Source organism: Peromyscus eremicus, chromosome 14, assembly GCF_949786415.1.
Source record: "Peromyscus eremicus chromosome 14, PerEre_H2_v1, whole genome shotgun sequence".
Classification (NCBI taxonomy): Eukaryota; Metazoa; Chordata; class Mammalia; order Rodentia; family Cricetidae; genus Peromyscus; species Peromyscus eremicus.
This window is the reverse complement of record NC_081430.1, coordinates 36,010,225-36,028,433: the sequence shown is the minus strand read 5'-3', so window position 1 is coordinate 36,028,433 and position 18,209 is coordinate 36,010,225. Positions and strand designations below refer to the sequence as shown.

Below are 18,209 nucleotides of genomic sequence, written 5' to 3'. Positions count from 1 at the left end.
CCTATGAACCCCTCAGTGACATTTTTTCCCTCATAGTATTTAGGTTGAAACATTATAGGCATATTAGAGAATTGAGATGGAAGTATTAAATATTAAATTAATACTTAATATTAAATGAAACTGTAGGTGACTAAACTAATTCAAGCAGTCAGGGCATAACCTCTAAGTTTTTGTTACCTGTCATCACAAATGATAGTGTCCACTATTGTACAGAATACTGTTGAGTGGATCATGTTGGCAATGACATGGAGGATTACTTAAGGTGTTAAATCCCCTGTAACAGATATACTCAGAACATAAATTCAAAAAAAAAAAAAACTTGGTGATTTAAGAAGTGAATAACACTATTTCTGAAGGAAGTTCCTCTCTAACTGGGCTACATATAGTGTCCTGATGTTGATTCCCTAACAAGTTCTGGGGCTGCTGCCTCTGGCTCAGCACCTTCTATCTGTTAAGATATCTCCTGCCTGTGTTTCAGGCTCAGCTCTGGCTCACCACCTGGAGGCCTGAAGTAGCCAGTGCTAAGGTATGACTAGAACATCAAGCCTGCTTGGTCAGTACAGCCTGAAAAAAAAAATGTTGATTTCAAGAAGAAATTAATATCTTTACTAAATAAGCTGGGCAATTTATTCTAGAAGTTATCTATATGTTTTTATAGGAAAGTAAAGGCATATATTAAGTCTAGTGCAGTTTTTCTTTTCACTTTTTGTACAATGCAATACATGGTTGCCTGCAAAACTGTCCCTATTCTGTGTTCTAAGACTGTGGATACCACTTGCAGTGGCAATACATATATTGGCTAACATATTCTGCCCCCAAAAAACTGAGTGAAGGGAAGACTCATGTCTGTTGGTTCTTTATTCATTATTTGGGACAGTGTCTGTCACAGTGTAAGTGTGCCTTACTGTTACTAAATTTTTAATTCAACTGTTCAAACAAATTGAAAAACGATGAGGTAATCCACATTTTCTCAAAATTCCAAATACGTCACTCAGAAATTGCTGAGTGCTCTATGGTAATTTTAAAAAGAATCTATGCAGAGATACACATTCAATGGAAATAAAGTTCCCATGTCCATGATGTTGAGCATTAAAGACCAGCCACATTAGAACCACACACAATTTTCTGGATTTCTTTACCAGTCAGTGATCCACTGACTGATCAGGTGGATACAATTTCCAATCTAGAGTTTTGCAAAGGCTCCCTGAGCCTATGGCTTCATAACTAAGGGTTAAAATGTGTCGTATAAATATGGAGGTGAAGTACAGGATAAGAACAGTTCATAGAGCCCCACGTAAGATATATTCAGAGCTTGCATGTAAGAGAAATGCACTCCCAGGACACCACTGTGCTGCAGTGTGTAGGAACATGATACTTCCTTCTAATAGGCCAAAATCATAAGACCCCCACTCTGAGGTGACCAGCAAGTGAACTTCAACCACTTCCTTTCAAAAATACCACACAGTGAATTTTGCTTCTCAAGTGATACTTCACTCCATCTAGTGAAAGTGGTCTCTCTGACATGCAGGGTCCTCAGCACTGCGAGCCATCCTTGGGGACCCTCTGAAATTCGTGGTGCTTCATACCTTGTAAACCCAGGGGGCTCACAGCAGCACTAGCTCACACCCTATAAAAATCGTATTCACAATTCACTAAGTGAGGGAAGGATGGTGGGAAATACCGAGGGCTATTCATTTCTAGTGCTTGGGAGTCCTCTCCCCTCCCAATCCCCAGCAGAAGGGCCGCATGAATAGAAGGACCCCGCAGTGGCGGTGTTTATACCAGTTTATTACGGAGAAAGATAAATGGATACTGTACTCGATATTTTCCTGACAATAACTTTTTCACGTGTATAAATGCACAAAGTTAACCATTTCTCTCACTTCCCTACCATATTTTAGCTAAGTGGATTATGGACATTAAACACTAATTTGAATAAGGAACATATCAAAGCGACTCGCAGGGTCTCAGATATTTCCCATGACGCTTTAGTGAATGAGTTCTCCACCTGTTCTCGTGTAAATTACAGAGGCTTTGACTTTATCATCATTTTGTAATAGGGACATTTTTAAGCACCTCATCAGAGCTGGTCTCATCTCAAAGACAGAGCCCTCACGAAAGAGGAGCTTTTCCAGGTATTTAACTTTAGGGGGGCATTACATATAAATCCCTCTCTGAACTCCTGGTGTTCATCCCTTCCCCGCAGTCTTCCTCTGTTATGATGACCATATTTTCACTAAAACATGACAGAAAATGGAGAAGAATGATGCGGCTTCCAATGCTTTGGCCTGTTCTGCCCTCTAGCCAAGCAGAAGGGATCCTGGAAGACCTTGGACGGTAGGAAGGGAATAAGGTGTCCTGTAATTACCGCGTGTCTGAGGACGTAACCGGCCCTTCCCTTCCCTTCCCTTCCGCGTGCAAACGCCAGCGGCGGCATCGGAAATGAATTGCCAGCCCTCGCCCCCGTGGAGCTAGGGAGAACCAGGGAGGGCCTCAGCGGGGTAGAAGAGGGACTGGGTGCCGCTGCCCAGGAGAGCCCTTGGGCGCTGTCAGTGCTGAGGAGCTCCTGGGCTGACCCTGATCGAGCATATCCGAGGAGGAGCCGGGGAAGCGAGAGGGGGCTCAGAGGAAGGCAGCCGAGCCGCGCACTCGGCTTTGACGTCGCCGGGCTGCGGCTAGCAGCCTCGCGCTCTCCGCACGTAGCGCACAACGTGACCACACACACAGCCTTCCTCCCCGGCAGCCGGGCCGCCTGCGCTCCGCGTCGGCCGCTTCTCCATCCTCCTCCTCCTCCTCCTCCTCCCTCCTCTCGCCTCCGCGGGCGCGCAACCCCCAGCGCCAATCCAAGGGATCCCGGGCAAGCGTAGGGCCCGGGGCGCTCCTCTGCCCAGCTCGGGCATCTCTGCCGCAACTGCGGCCCGCGAGGCGGCCACGCAGCCGGGGTGCCCTCAGCAGGCAGCCGCTCCTCCGTTCCGCTCTGGATGCCAGCACTCCCGTAGCCCGGGTAGGGAAGCCCTTCTGCGGCTCCCGGGTCTAAACTCCCGCCAGTCCCCACCGCCCCCACCCCCTCCACCTGGCGGGGGCGGCGCGGAAGCGAAGAGGACGCGCGGTCCGGGTGGGCACGCGTGGACGGTGTGCGGATCTGCTCTCTCCACTCGGCATCTTTCCTCTCCTACAAGTGGCGGTGCTCGGACTCTGCTTTTGGCTCCGGTGGATCGGTGTTGCCGGCAGGAGCACCCTCTTCGCTGGCGGGGCGCTCAAGGCTGTTTGGGAGAGCCGTGGCGGTGGCAGCAGCGGCTGAGGCTGGTGCCTGGCGAGCTCCAGACGGGCACTCCGCTCCCGCCTGGACCCTTTCGTCCTCCTCTCTCCACCTCCTCTCCCTCCTCCCCATCCCCCCGTTTCCCACTCCTCCTCTTCCTCCTCCTCCTCCTCTTCCTCTCCCCGCTCGGCGATGCGAGTCTGTGTCGTGTAACAGGATTGGCGTTGCAATGGCAACTGATGGAATGGGGGAAGGCAAGACAGCAGGGCTGGGGGCTCCGGACTGCGGGCGGGCGAGCCGCTGCCGCCGCTTGACGCTCCTCTGGGGACCTTCGCGAGTTACTTTGTAAAGGCGAACCCGGGCGAGGGAGCCCCGCTTCGTGCCCGGGTCAGAGGCCACTTCCTGCTCCCCGGCTGGCTGTCCAGTGCGGTTCGCATCGCCTGGCGCCCCCGGGGTCCCTGCCCGCGCCCGGCGCTTGCTCGCGCCCTGATCCCGGAGCCGCTTCCCCGAAGAACACTTGTCCTCGCGGCTCTGCTTCCCATCACCGCCCCCTGCTCCTCCCAGGCGTCTGCGATTTTCCCAGGCGCCCGGTGTGAGTGCGGCTTGCTTGTGAGTGCGTGTAGCGGGGTATTGTGTAGTGGGAGTGTGTTCGCGCGTGTGCTTGTGTGTGTGTGTGCTTGTGTGTGAGAGTGTGTGTGCTTGTGTGTGTGTGTGTGTGTGTGTGTGTGTGTGTGCATGAGTGTGGGGTGTGTGGGGCTCCAGCGCTCCGCTCTCGGCCGCCGCCAGGGAAGGACAGACGGACGGCGCTTCCTCCCATCGGGAGCAGTTCCCGGGCACCTCGACTCGGCCCGGGCACAAGTGGAGCGCGCCTGGCTGGCCGCTGGCCTCCGGAAGGTTCCACTGCGTCCCCCTTGGGCTGGATATGTTCATGTTCACGTGAAGATGGATTTAGTGTACGGTCTCGTGTGGCTGCTGACAGTCCTCCTGGAGGGGATCTCTGGCCAAGGAGTGTACGGTGAGTGGAATCGCGACGCTATCGTGACCTTGTGATTCCTAGGCAAGATAGGTTGCTGAGCTAAGATGCACGACTCCGCGCCGTTCCGGGGCCCCTCCTGGCGTGGCATTTGATTTACACTTCATCACGTTATTGGGAGCTGGAAGGAGGCAGTGAGCGCGCTGCGGATTGGGCTGTGAGCAGCTCCCCTGGCTGGCTCCTCGACTGGGGCTCAGAGTTGGGTCGGGCCAACAGCATCGCACTCGCGGGAAACAGTGGCTTTGCACTTGATTTATCCCCGCGGGGGAACACGAGCTCTTGCAGTCTTGGATTTAATAATGGTTTGGCTGCTTGCATGCAGCGGTGTTACTGCCGCGGTTCCCCCTAAAGGGAACCTTGGAATGTGACCCCCTGAGTCCCTTTCACTTCCCCATCTCTCAATGCCTGGGAGGCCCCTCTCCCTGCAGGTGCTGTCTTCCTTTCTAAGGTTTTATCTTTTTTTAAAAATCTCTTTTCCCCCTTTCTGTGAATGTCACAGGACTTGCTTTTCTGGCTCAGGAAATGGGGTGACAGTTGAGTTGTGTTCCGCACTAGCCCGTTGCCATGAGCACTGACTTGGGGAGGGGAAATTGCAGGCAAGATTCTCTCTCCGTGCCAGACACAATTAAGGGACATGTTTGTGTGAATGGATGAGCAAATGCATGAATGAACCCAAGAAGATGAAGTCCGCGCGTCTCTGCTCCCGGACAGGACACTGCTCTCTACAACCAGAACAAAAATCTCAGCTCTTCAGAAAGCCCAGATCCAAGAGGCTTGGGACCTAGAAAGGGTGAAGGGTGAGCTTATTAATTGGAAGGCTTTTGAAGTGCTCCCAGACAAATTCCGGTTCCTTTGCCTGTCAGCAGTTGGCACTCTTGTGTTTAGTCACCTAAGACTGACTGACTGACTGACTGACTCTCTCTCTCTCTCTGTCTCATGTTTTTCTTGGCTGACTATAGTGAGTTGAAATATCCTTATCTTCTGGGACAAGCTGACAATGCCTTAAAAGAAAAGGAACTTTTGTGTTCTCAAGTTATAGTGTAAGGATAATGTTAAAAGGGGAGATTTAGAGGATAGAGCAGGCCGAGACTCCGTGGTAGCACACACACCCTCATGTACTTGGAAAATGTGTGGAAAACTTACACTGCTCCATTGCTTTAGACTGACTGTAGGCTAGGTCAATAGCTGCCTGGGGCAAAAAAGCCTGAGTGTCTGTGGAAGTGCCAACCATTTCCCCCAGTCTCCAGAAGTGCCTGTAGAAGTGGTGACTGGTACCATGGACTTGGAGTCCTGCAACTCCCTGGGAACCCCATAGTGTGCAGTGGGTGGAGTGCAGCAGATCCCATCAGCCTTTGCCTTCTACTCTGGGTTCCATCCTGGTGAAGGAGAATACAGTGTGTGGTGGTGGTGATGGGGGCAGAAAGGGATGGTCCCCAGCTGAGAGCTTTGATTCCTCCAGTTGATACTCCCTTCCTTGTCTTCCTATTTTAGTTCCAGGCTGGAGGCAGAATTTCTTCTTCACTTTCCCCCACCTCTGAGCTCCTTCATATCCTTTTTCTTCATCCACTCCTTGCCAAATCAAAGCAACTTCTCTGGCTGTAGTGGAGCCTCTTGCAAACAGGGTTGGCTTTGGTGAGCTTCAATGTAGCAAAGAATTTCCTGAAAGCTTGACTACAGCAGGGGGCGGGGCCTGAAGAGAACTAGGCTTCACTCAAGACCTCTTAAAAGGACTCTGCTACACCCTCTCTTTGCTGTGGGTGGCTGGGGGGGGAGAGAGAGAGAGAGAGAGAGAAAGAGAGAGAGAGAGAGAGAGAGAGAGAGAGAGAGAGAGAGAGAGAGAGAGAGAGAGAGAGAGAGAGAGAGAGAGAGAGAGAGAGAATGAATGAGAACCTGGGATTCTATCTAGGGTCAAGGACTGCTGGAGAGAAGAGCTGTTCCCCTGAGTTCTTGTCATCTCCTGTCCAAGTTTGTCTTCGTTTCTAATTGGCTCAGACCTTTCCAGCCGAAAGGAGTTTTCGTTTTGTTTTTTAAAAATACATGAGGTATGCCAGGTTATGGTAGCACACTCCTTTAATCCCAGCACTTGGGAGGTGGAAGCAGGTGGAGCTCTGTGGTTTTGAGGCCAGCCTTGTCTACAGAGCTAGTTCTAGGAGCCAGCCAGGGCTACACAGAGAAATCTTGTCCTGGAAGAAAAAAAAGTGAGGTGGAGATACTGGGAGGAAGGTGGAATGCTGGAACTGTAAAGATGAAAGAGGAACGGTTCTATTTTCCTAACATTCCCAGTCTTTGGGGTTACTTAGGCAAGTCAGTCCCCTGTTGGCCAGAAGAATGAGGTTACAGCCTGGCAGTGTAGATAAGTAGGAATCAATAATTTAAATAAGCCCTTGCCTATGTCACTTATCAGTAAAGGAGGATGCTTTTCCAGTACTGAGTTGGCCACTGTGATGAAGACAGTGGCCTTCGTTTTATTTTACTATGGATGTGGTTGTTAGTCACTTGGCTAGGACTACAGTTGGCTTTGTGTGAAAAAAAATATTAATCAGCATCTCTAGCCATGATAAATGTCACAGCTATTAGGTGGGGGGAAATAAAACATTTATATATTACTTTTCAGATCTGTTTTATAGATTATAGGAGGTGGTCTTTCAACATGTGAACCATAATCATCAGCTTAAACATTATCTTGGAACTTGTTAGAAGTGCAGAGTCAGGAGTAGGCCTCTCAAAATTCCTGCATCAGGACCTCAGAGAGTGAGCTCCCACAATCCCTGCCCATCACCTCCCTCCTGGTGAGTGCCACAGAGTCCACTAAAACCAGAGAACACTAACATAGATTTACACTTCATTGCTTTGACTTTGTAAATCAAGACCTTTCTTCAACTAAAGCAATTTCATTTTTATGTTTAAGTATTCATGATAAAGAGAGCAGTTTATAGTAAACAGTTGGAAAACATTTTAAAGGCCATAGATAAAAGATTCTGTGTAATGCTATGAAGTGTTTTGAACATTTTGCATTAAGATCTTTTAAAAAAGATTGATTTTTAGAATCAAGACACCTTTAAATACCTACTTTGAAAAAGTAGGAACTTGGCTAATATAAAAATCTGCAACCTTGTAAATCAGCTGCCACTTTATTTACCCATGTTTAGTAGATGTAAAGCCATCCCCACTGCATGCAAAAATTTTTTTCACATTGTTTTTACTAACTAGCAGCAAAAGGAAATAACAAACATTTTCTGGCTAAACTGGGGGTGTCTTTCTTCTCCCACTTCCTGGTTGAGGACCCCTGAATATAAAATTCAGACTTCAAGTCTTAGTAAATTGAGATATTTGTTTTAATGTATGGATTATGTCCTCTTGGTGAACATAATCTTCCAATTATGTTCAATCATCTTAGCAGTATAAGACTTACTTGAATGTAAAAATTTTCCTCCAAAAGTAAGAACTTACTGACATCAATCTCGGGTGCTGCTTTGTGAGTTGGTAGTACAAGGTCTACAGTTTATATGTGGTGTGACATTTGATTAAAAGATACTGGTCTGTAATATATTCATTCCATTTTTGAATCTTATATAACATCACAGTAATATAAATTATTTATGTACACTTCTGAAAGAAAAAAAAGTGCAGAAAGTTTATAATAGAATATTAACAGAACCATGTGAACTGTTTGGGATGGACATTGTAATGAGATAATACCTATTTTGTCTTACTTGCATATCTTTTAATGTTTATAAACAACAGATTATGACCCTTTGATTTTTACAAAGTTACTTATGTTAAACAATTACCCAAATACTGTAAGTAGTTTAGTTTTGTTTGCATTTTCCTTTTGCTCATATATAATCAAACCTAAATGGCCATTCCATGAACAATGACCTGATACCTCTTTTATCTGGCATTATTAATTTGATAAATTCACTATGCATTGTGTTTGGGAAATTTATTAGACATAGTGAGAAGGGTCAGGATGTCAACTCCAGATGTGTTAGGTGACTCTTGAAGTACCCTGCGCTGAGTGTTTTGAAGCATACTTCTGTCAAATCATGTTATATGGATATAATTATAATAATGATTCAAAATAAAGAATTGTATTTACTTACCAAAAAAAAAATACAAATTAGTCCATTGGTTCAGGCTGCATTTTTACTCATAAACACCATTCCTTTAACTTCCAGGAGTTTAGCACTTTCTTATTATTGCATTAGCATAGATAAATCCCCACTACAAATAGAAAATCTAGGTCTAGATATTTTTAGTGGAAATAAGTCAACTACTTGGTGCTTTGAAATAGTTGAAGCACTGTCTGCGCAAAGCTTCCTAGATTAAGACCAGAAAGTAGAATTTGTTCATTAAACACATACTTGACACATTAGCTGTCTACATTAACTCATTTCAAGTAATATCAGCAAATCTCGTACAATTTAAGCATGACACTGTAGGCAGTAGCTGAACAGAAATGACTTGGTAGAACTGCAAACAAGGAGATAAGTAAGACAGGAAGGTTCTGGAAGAAATTTCCAACTGTCAGTGGGTTGAAGCTGATAAACACATTGATCCAGAAGGATAAGGCTGAAGCTGAAGGTTGGCTATTCGTTATACCCAGTCCCATGATGTTGCCTGCTCATAGCAATGTTATCTTAAGGTTATGTTGATTAGGATTCTGTCCAGTGTGTAAACGGATACTGTCTTTGATTGAACCATTTTAAGATGTCAGCCAGTGGAAGAGGAGATTTCACCTAACGTTGTTGTTAGAGAACTTAATCTGAAACCACATGCCATACAATCAGACTTATACTACACTCTTCCTAATCATCCACTGTTCATAGGTGCTCAGATAAAAATACCACCAAAAAAGGGGGGAGGGTCTGAGGTGGTCTGCTTATCTTGGGATTTTGGGGGGGAAACTTCTGGATTATTTGGTGGCTATATTAGTGATATTTCACATAGCAAACAGGCATATTATTTTACACTATGTCATATGCTTATGCCCCATATGTCCTCCCTCGGTAAGCCTCACAGTTGACTGTGAAGTAGTTTAGATTGAGCAGGTTATACACCAAGGCCAAAGAGTCAATTTATAGAGGATAAGTTGATAATGGTGGCAGGGTTCAGACCACTGACAGTCAGAGGTGAAGACATAGAACTTAGGTAATTCTGGTGAAGCCATGACACCAAGGAAATGATATGAAAACATTTTTCATCATCTTAATTTCTTTGCTTAAATTGTATTGATTCCAGTAATAACCCTTCATGTTTACTTTGTGTATTGTAAATTTTGTTTTGTATTGTGATCCACCTAAAAGCTTTCATGACATGCCGAGATAAATAAGTTTTTTTTTTCTAAGATTGAGCTTGTTATTCTTTGTAAAATGTGTTATTTTAATATAATTTGGATAGGGTTTATGGAGATGTAATTATGCCCGAGACTCTTGGGTTCAGTTTGTACCTGATTTAGAAAGTGATGGGAAGTCTTAGGTTGCTCTCCACATATGGAGGTGATTCATCACACACAGTCTCTGGCATGGTGCTCCTACTTCTGAAAGAGTATGGCAAGAACGGGGCTCAAAGATTACACCCTGCAAAGGAAACTGCAAACAACGATACATACCAGCTAATCCTGCAACTGAGCTGTAGATCTGTGCTCCTCCACAGTTTCAGGTGTGATATGGGCAGGGGAGAAAATTTGGAGATGCTTTTCCTTATTATTTCCATTGATTGATATTTTGGAAGAATATTCAAAGTATTCTGTTGGATGAATTTCAAGTATAAATATGTGAACATTATAATTGCTCAGTATAATTGCTATTAACTGAATGGTCTCACAAAATGAAATTTCCTGTCTTTGCTTCAGTGATTGTCACTGTACACATATCACTTAGAGTAGACTGAAAAAAATTATTGCATTCATAGAAATCTGTACCACACTTTCATTTTCAAATCTAATTTATAATTTTTGACAATGTAAATCTGTAAAGTCATGAGAAGAGACTTAATATGTCATTAAATATAATCTAGGACAAATTATGACAGGTAGTTGGAGATGCTATGCTGTTGATGAAATTTTAGTTTTTTAGGTTTATGCCTATTCGTTGGGTAGATGTTTTCTATACAAGTTACTAAAACATCTCATGCTCCATCATCAGGAAATGTACTCAGGTCTTTGGGGTTTTATTCCAGTTCATATCCATTTTCTCTTCTAGTCTTGAATAGATCCTGTGTAAACTCTACCGGCATTGGTTCCTTTCTACTTTTTCAACACATGGTGCCATTTATTATCTTAATTTTGAAACATTTCATTTTCTTTCTTACTGACACCACTTATTGAATTAAGATGGTCATTTACATTTTATAATACAGACTATATATTCTCCAGGAGTTCACAATCATAACAGACAGTATCAACCATTAGAAACATATTTTTTGCTATCTTCTGTTTACTGTTGGTTTATCATTTAAATACTTATTATGGTAGAATAAAATGTGTTAGAAATTTTCAAATAATCTATTCATCCTGTCTAGAAGTGTTCTGTCTCTACAATTTTGCTCAAAGATTAGGTATTTCTTGTCATTAATGATCAAATCTTTGTTAAGGAATGGTAGTTGCCAAATGGGTTCACATTAGTGGCATTTATCATATCATCATGCCTACACGAAAGAGAAATAGTTGATTCTCAGTTAGTTACCCCAGAGTTATAACAGATATCTTATAAGCAGCTGATATCTGAAATTAATAAGTAGAAAGTAAAAGCTGTTAGAAAAATATATCTGGTCTTTAATTAATGGTAAAACAGAAAAAAAATAATTTACTTTTTGAAGTAACTAGACTTTTGCTCAAGTGTATCAGAGCAGATAAAAAACAAAAATGCCTGTAGTTTGACTGAAGAATCCCTTCAGGGAATTAATTAATTAATTAATTGGTTGCCTGAAAGGAAGAATAGGCAGATAAGAGACTGTGAAAGGGAACAGGTAGTTTCACTGGAGTACATTGTGTTTCTGATGGCTAATTTTCTGGTATAGGATATAAGAAAAGGAAGGCTTGACCCTAAGCATTCCTTCTGTTACTTCTGACTGTGTTTGTGAATTGTGTCAATCTACCTTGGGTACATATCCTACCCAGAAGGACGAAGCTATTATGCGTATCCTAAGAAGCACAGAGACTGTTTCAAGAAGGCATGTGGAATACCTAAATTTGTGGTGTAGAAATTTTGTAAGGATTTAGGCTGAGTACGGGGTAAATGCAGTCAGTAAGTCAACATACCTGCTATGTATGCTTAATGTAGTTATGTGACAGACCATAAAGTCAGAAAGATTGCAAGTTTATTTGGGGGCTAAACCAATGGAACACACAAAATGGGACCATAAGAAATGCACTGATGTTTTGTTTAGAAAGGAAGAACTATCACAGGTAGTTTTTGGTGTGGTTAGAGGAAACAGAAGGGTGTTACATCATGGCTTGCACCTTGAAAATATGTTGTCATGGCATAAGTAAAGAGGGAGGGAAGAGTACTGCTCCGTGAATTCCAGCTGAAGGGAAAGCAGCACAGAAAGAAAAGTAAACCTGAAGTGGGTGTGTGTGACAGCTCTCAAATGATTTCTATCTGTTCTCTAAAGCAATGCCGTCATCCTCCAAAACTCTGAGCATAATCTGTGAAATAAATTATATTGTATGATAGTCTGAAAATTACTTTGATTCATTATGTCTACCAGGATTCAGAGATGGTATATGTACAAGCAGCTGAGCTGTTTGTTCTTCACACAGTAGGAGAGTTGTCTCAGTTCCAGGGGATTCTGAGCTCTCCCCAAATTTTAGCACGTTTGTGAAGCCCACATCCAATCCCCTTTGGAGTTAGAGTAAAAACAATTTTCCAAAGGCTGTGTAAAATGTTGACGAGAAGTGCTATTCAAAGGCAGCAGAGCATGGGCCAGGAAAGATCTAGAACATCATGTTCTTTTCACATAGAACCACTGGGGTGAATGCATTGGTGAGGAGAGATGTGCTTCCACTGTGGTGCATAATTCCTATGCAGGGCAGTTGGCTACCATGGGAAACCATCAGGCAACGGGGTTTCTCTGTTCACTTTGCTGTGTCACCTCCGTTTTCATGGGAAACTCAAGAGAGGGAGACAGTGTGGAGAGGACAGGTAATAACAGCCAAGGATTTGAGTTGTGGGTGCAATTTATTATTCAGGGGATAAAAAGGAGCAAATGTGGAGAGTTTCCATCCTTCAAAATCTACCTGCCAGGTCATTGGCAGTTAAACCACATCTGCCAAGTGGTTTTTAGGAAAGACTAAGGGATCAGAAGCAACAAAGACCAAAGAACAGTTGATATTTTTTTTCCTGAAAAGAAATTTATTTTATTTTATTTTATTTTATTTTGGTTTTTTGAGACAGGGTTTCTCTGTGTAGCTTTGCGCCTTTTTCCTGGAACGCACTTGGTAGCCCAGGCTGGCCTTGAACTCACAGAGATCCGCCTGGCTCTGCCTCCCGAGTGCTGGGATTAAAGGAGTGCGCCACCACCGCCTGGCCCTGAAAAGAAATTTAATGTATCAGTTTATCTATGTCTAAAATTTTTTTCATGGTTATAGGTAAATATTTTCTTACATCAATATACGTGTGTTGAAATACGAGCACAAATCATGTTTTAGCATTAAAGAATAGGAATATTTTTATCTTTTATGAGAGTAATTGAAAAGTTGCAGTATAAACATGATAAACTTGAATGAGAAGAATATTATGGATATGATATAAAATATTCATAATTCTTAATTTAAAGATTAAAAAAAGTAATGAGAGGAAATAGTTACAGGAAACACCACAGATTTATTAAGGATGTCTGATTCTGATTTAAATATCACCAATGTTGACTTTTCCCTAGATGTTCACCCAGTTTCCAATAAAAGTCTATAAACTACATTTAATTGAAATGCTAGTATATTATTTTTCTTTAAGTCATTATAACAGACATATATATCTAGAAAGTTCCTTTATTCAGCATGCATTTAAATAAACATCCATATATATGGATGTAACAACAAATAATGATAAAGGAGACTGTGAATTTGAAAGAGAGGAAAGAGGGGTATTATAGGAGGGTTTTGAGGAAAGAAAGGGAAGGAGAAATGATGTGATTATATTATAATCTCAAAAAAGAAAAAAAAATAATTAAATATATCTTTTGTAAATACTTGGTTTCTGGGTTTTTTTTTTTTGCAGATGAAGAAATATTCACTTTTAGACTTCTTATTTATATTCATAAAATTAATGAGACACATTAATCTCTTGATTTATGATTCCTAACCTCAGACTACCCATATGAATACTAGAATATACCAACTTTTCTTCAGTACAATTTTACTTAGGACTTACTGCCAACACACAACAATATCATGACTTGTGAGAAATGTCTTCATTGTATGAAATGAACAGTGTTGAATTTGCGGTAGGAATTGAACACATCTGTACAGTAAGACTAAGATATAAAGAGACACAAGTGACAGGTAGTTTTTGAGTTCATTGTCTATCATGCTGTTGTTATCTGGAGTATTATCAAGAAGCATTGTGGCTAGTATTTTTTTGTTATTTTGTGTTTGTGTCTTTCTGTTCATGCTTACTTAGACAGTTATTATAATTTTCCCTTATCCATTGAGCCTTCCATTTTTATTTTTAAAAATTTGTTTATTTTGCATTTATTTATTTATTTATTTATTTATTGTGTGTACATGTATGTATACAAGCCACACGTGGAGGTCAGAGGACAGCTTGCAAAAGTCACTTCTCACCTTCCACTATGTGGGATCCAGTGGTCAAACTCAAGTTATTAGACTTAGTGTCAAGGACACTCAGTTACTGGGCTCCCCTTTTCTATTGGTTCATGTTTCATCTTGATCTATTCTACCTGTGCCTTTCTTTCTGACAGAAATGATACATCCATTTTTAAAGTTTTTCTTTTCTATTTTAGCTCCTGGTCAGTTAGGCCTCAATCTTTGGTAAACATCATTTTTTTTTCTCTGTGCACAGTCACCTCAACACCTATGTCCAAATAGCGTGGAGTGGTGGGAGTACCACCATCCTCCACTAGGACCATTCTACGCTGCGTTGTCAAGTGGATGGTGGCATGATGACAGTGAAGACGGGCGTTTAGAAACTGCGGAATCTCTTCCTGACGCAAGAACTGTTCCCACTGGACAGCGGCCTGAGCTAATTCACCCTGTTACTCAGGCTGAGTATTCTCTGACGGTTTCCTGCCTCAGTATCACATCTGTCTAGCCACCACAGCTGGCATCCAAAAGACCCTTTCTCCCTGTTCACTGTGATGTGCTCTTGAACTCTATTATCATTCCATTATTTTGGATAATGTTTCAAAACACATTTTTCCGCCATCATTGAACCTCACTTGCTAATGCCTTAATGCTCTGAGATTACTTATTGGAAAAAAATGCTTTGAAACCCTAATGCTTAACCTTTCCATGTTCAGAGAACTAAAGAAGTTATACACACACATATATATGTATGTACACTGCAAAATTATTTCTGTATTTTATGTAGCTTGTATGCATGTTTTCTAAAATAGATTCACACACATAATTCATAAAAAATCCAGTGTACATAAGAGAATTCATAGACATTTGCCTTATTCTTTTTTTCTTCGTTTTTAGTTGTCATGATAGAAATAGTTCTTAGTTGCAAAGTACAATGCTTTGACATCTTATTTATCTTCAGAAGTAAATGTGTACTTGAGACCTAGCATCACTTGCATGTTGAGAAGATCTCTTTTTTTTTTTTCTACTATTAGTCAGGGCTTTATCTTTTTTTTTTGTCTTTTGTGATTTTGCAGTTCAACCATATCTACAGACACACACACACACACACACACACACACACACACACCTACAAACTGAACTCTACCAACTTAAGTTCTTTTCTATCTGTAATTGTAGCTAATTTAATATAGACTATGCAGTTCTTTAAAAATAAAGTCATTGATATATAACAAGTGTTGTTACAAGCCACACCCTGAAATAGAAGTTTTATAAATATTACATAGCATACCCTAATTTTTGAATAAAATGTATTTGAAATCTGAAATTCTAACGTTTTTAGTTACTACTGCACAGCTTCCAGCAACTAAATTTAGAGTGGAATGAATATGACATGCCTATAAAAATAAGTATTTGTATAAACTATATGAATTATAAAAGTTATCCTCAGGGACATGAATGCTTATATTTCTTGTGTTTAAACCATGCAAATCTTAGCCGGGCGGTGGTGGCGCATGCCTTTAATCCCAGCACTCGGGAGGCAGAGGCAGGTGGATCTCTGTGAGTTCAAGGCCAGCCTGGTCTCCAAAACGAGGAAAGGCACAAAGCTACACAGAGAAACCCTGTCTCGAAAAAAAAAAAAAAAAAAAAAGCAAATCTTAAATAATATACAAAATATAACTTGAATGCTAACTTTCAGCTTTAACTGACAGACAGACAGACACACACACACACACACACACACACACACGCAGTGTGTCACCACTTCATAGCATAAAATTTTTATTCTTGGAGTTTAAAGATGTGATTCTTTTAAAAAATTGGTACAATTTATTTTTGGACTGATAGGGTAGTTTAAGCCTATTTATAATTAGTAAGTATGTATAGTAACCTATAAAAATGAAGACCTGCCTGTACTATGTATTTTGCAGAAGTTATTTTCCTCCATGTAAAGCAGTAGCATGTGGTTATAAAAAAACAAAAACAAAAACAAAACTCCCCCTTGTCAGCTGTAAGACTTCATTTTCCTCTGGGCTGATGAACAATCACTGGCTTTGGAAAGACTGATAGTTAAATGTCATCTTTGGCCTGATTTCTGCCTTGGGTTCCCTCTGGATATGGCTGGAGCATTTTTCACACTGAGTTAATTGAGGCGACTATATCAGCGGATTTTTTTTTTTCTTGAAAATCTTGTTGTGCTGAAGAAGAACGTTGATTGCAAGCTCTGCCCTCCCCTTAGCTAAGCAAGTTCCTCAACCCTCAAAGCTTACAAATTAGTGCAGCTTTAGTGATTTGTTTTAGATGTTTAGCTACAGCATTGCTACTATAAATGTCATTTTCCCTACGCTTTTGAATGCGGTTATTGTGTCGTGTAGTATAGCCCTGCACCATTTTGACTATTGTGTGATTGATACAGAAACGGCTTCCATAGGAAACCATTCTTAGTGAGAACAGGAAAGGTATTATGTTCAGCTGTCCTGCCATGCATTTCTAAGCAGCTGATGTTTTCTTTAACTCATAACCACCCGTAAGTTTCAGAGGGCGATTGAGTCACTCAGGACTTTAACTCTTATTTTAGTCTCTCTGCAAGAGAAGTACCCTGAAATTAACTCTACAGCCAGAGTTTATACTTGAAGATTAGTCTGTTTTCTAGTACAACTAGGTTTGTAGTGTACTTCAAAGTCAGATCTCTTTATTTTAAAATGTGGAGAAGTGTTGCCTTTGAGAATGCCTTCTCCAAACGGTGACAGCTTAGCACTTTAGCCAAATGCTTGAAACTAGTGGGATATGATTCTTTTTTTTTTTTTTTTTGCACACTAAACACTGTGATAATATCTAGGGGGTGTGGACAACCATTGTTTTGTAAACACACACTTCAAACGATTTGTAAACAGATACTTCCAATGAAAATACAAGGATATGTGAAAGAATAGAGTAAAAATACGAGTCAAATGCACGTTCAGAAGAGTGTGATATATTTTATAGCTTTACTGTTTCCCACATTTGAGAATATTTATAGAATAGTACCTATGCTTCTTATGTCATGCTCTCCTTTAAATTTATGCACTTCACAAGATCTTAGACACATGCTCTATTTTGGTTAAAGTTGAACAATGACTTTATCACTGAGGCAAAAAAATTGTATACCTAAGAGTCAAGTGTATCTAAGTTATGATTTTTCTTATATCTGGATATAACATGCTCTTAATAATTAACAATCAGTAAATTGAATATGTATAAAGGCTATAATAGACATTTGTAAGCAAAATCAAAGATAAAGTATCTTATGCATCTGAAAAATGGGATTTTTGTGTTCAAAATCTAAAGCTTGGGTTTTCTTAAAGATTGTTCTTAAATTGATCTAGAAAAACTTTAGTAGCTTAAATATTGAGTTCTTCCCACTCACTTTTATACTGTTATCTTCTCGGCAATTATTATAGCATTATAGAGCTTTTTATAAGTAGGGCAAGGCAAAGTGCAGTGTTTATATGTTGGAAGTTTGCTTCCTCTAGGGAGTATTTATATACATGTATTTTATCAGGAAAATATCTAGGAAAGAGCCTTTTAAAGGAAAGAGAGCTTGGAATAAGAAAAAGGAGAAGGTTGACTCAGAATCAGCTACAAGAGAGTTTTGTGTGGAGTGGTTAGGATTCTGCATGCCTCTTACCATCAATTGGAGACTTTGATAGACTGCATGGAAATGTCAGTGGGATAACTCTGAAGGGCATGAGTTCCTGGCTAGCACACCTTTTCTGAGGCCACATCCACAATGGATTCATTTTTTTTTTTTGGTTAGAAGTGAGTAAGGAAGCACAGGCAGATAAAAATGTCACCTCATAGCAAGATCTTCTAAAAAACACCGGCTTTAATTAGGCTTGCTCAGAGGCAACTCCTTCCTTTCCCTATTTGTTTGTTATAAGGAGCACAAAGCAAACAGGTGTCAACTCTCAGAGTTTTAGATTCTTATTGTTTCCTCTGGGGAAGATCTTCTCATTCTGGGAAATAAAACTTTTTAGTCCCATAGAGCCTAGAATTTCATAGACAGGAAACACAAATACAAATGTGGTTCACTGGAAGCAAACAGGACGATATATGCATCTTAGTTCTTAGACAAGTGTATTCTACTCCACATTCATCCCACATATGGAGCCAAT

General features: G+C 41.2%; 1 protein-coding gene across 1 annotated transcript in view; it reads left to right on the top strand.

Moving 5' to 3' along the window:
* Nucleotides 1-3,994: 3,994 nt before the first annotated feature.
* Mdga2 (MAM domain containing glycosylphosphatidylinositol anchor 2) overlaps nt 3,995-18,209 on the top strand; it is a 656,085-nt gene continuing 641,870 nt past the window's right edge. The window contains exon 1 of the mRNA XM_059279883.1: nt 3,995-4,274. Coding sequence (XP_059135866.1) covers nt 3,995-4,274 — 280 coding nt within the window. The remainder of the gene's footprint in view (nt 4,275-18,209) is intronic.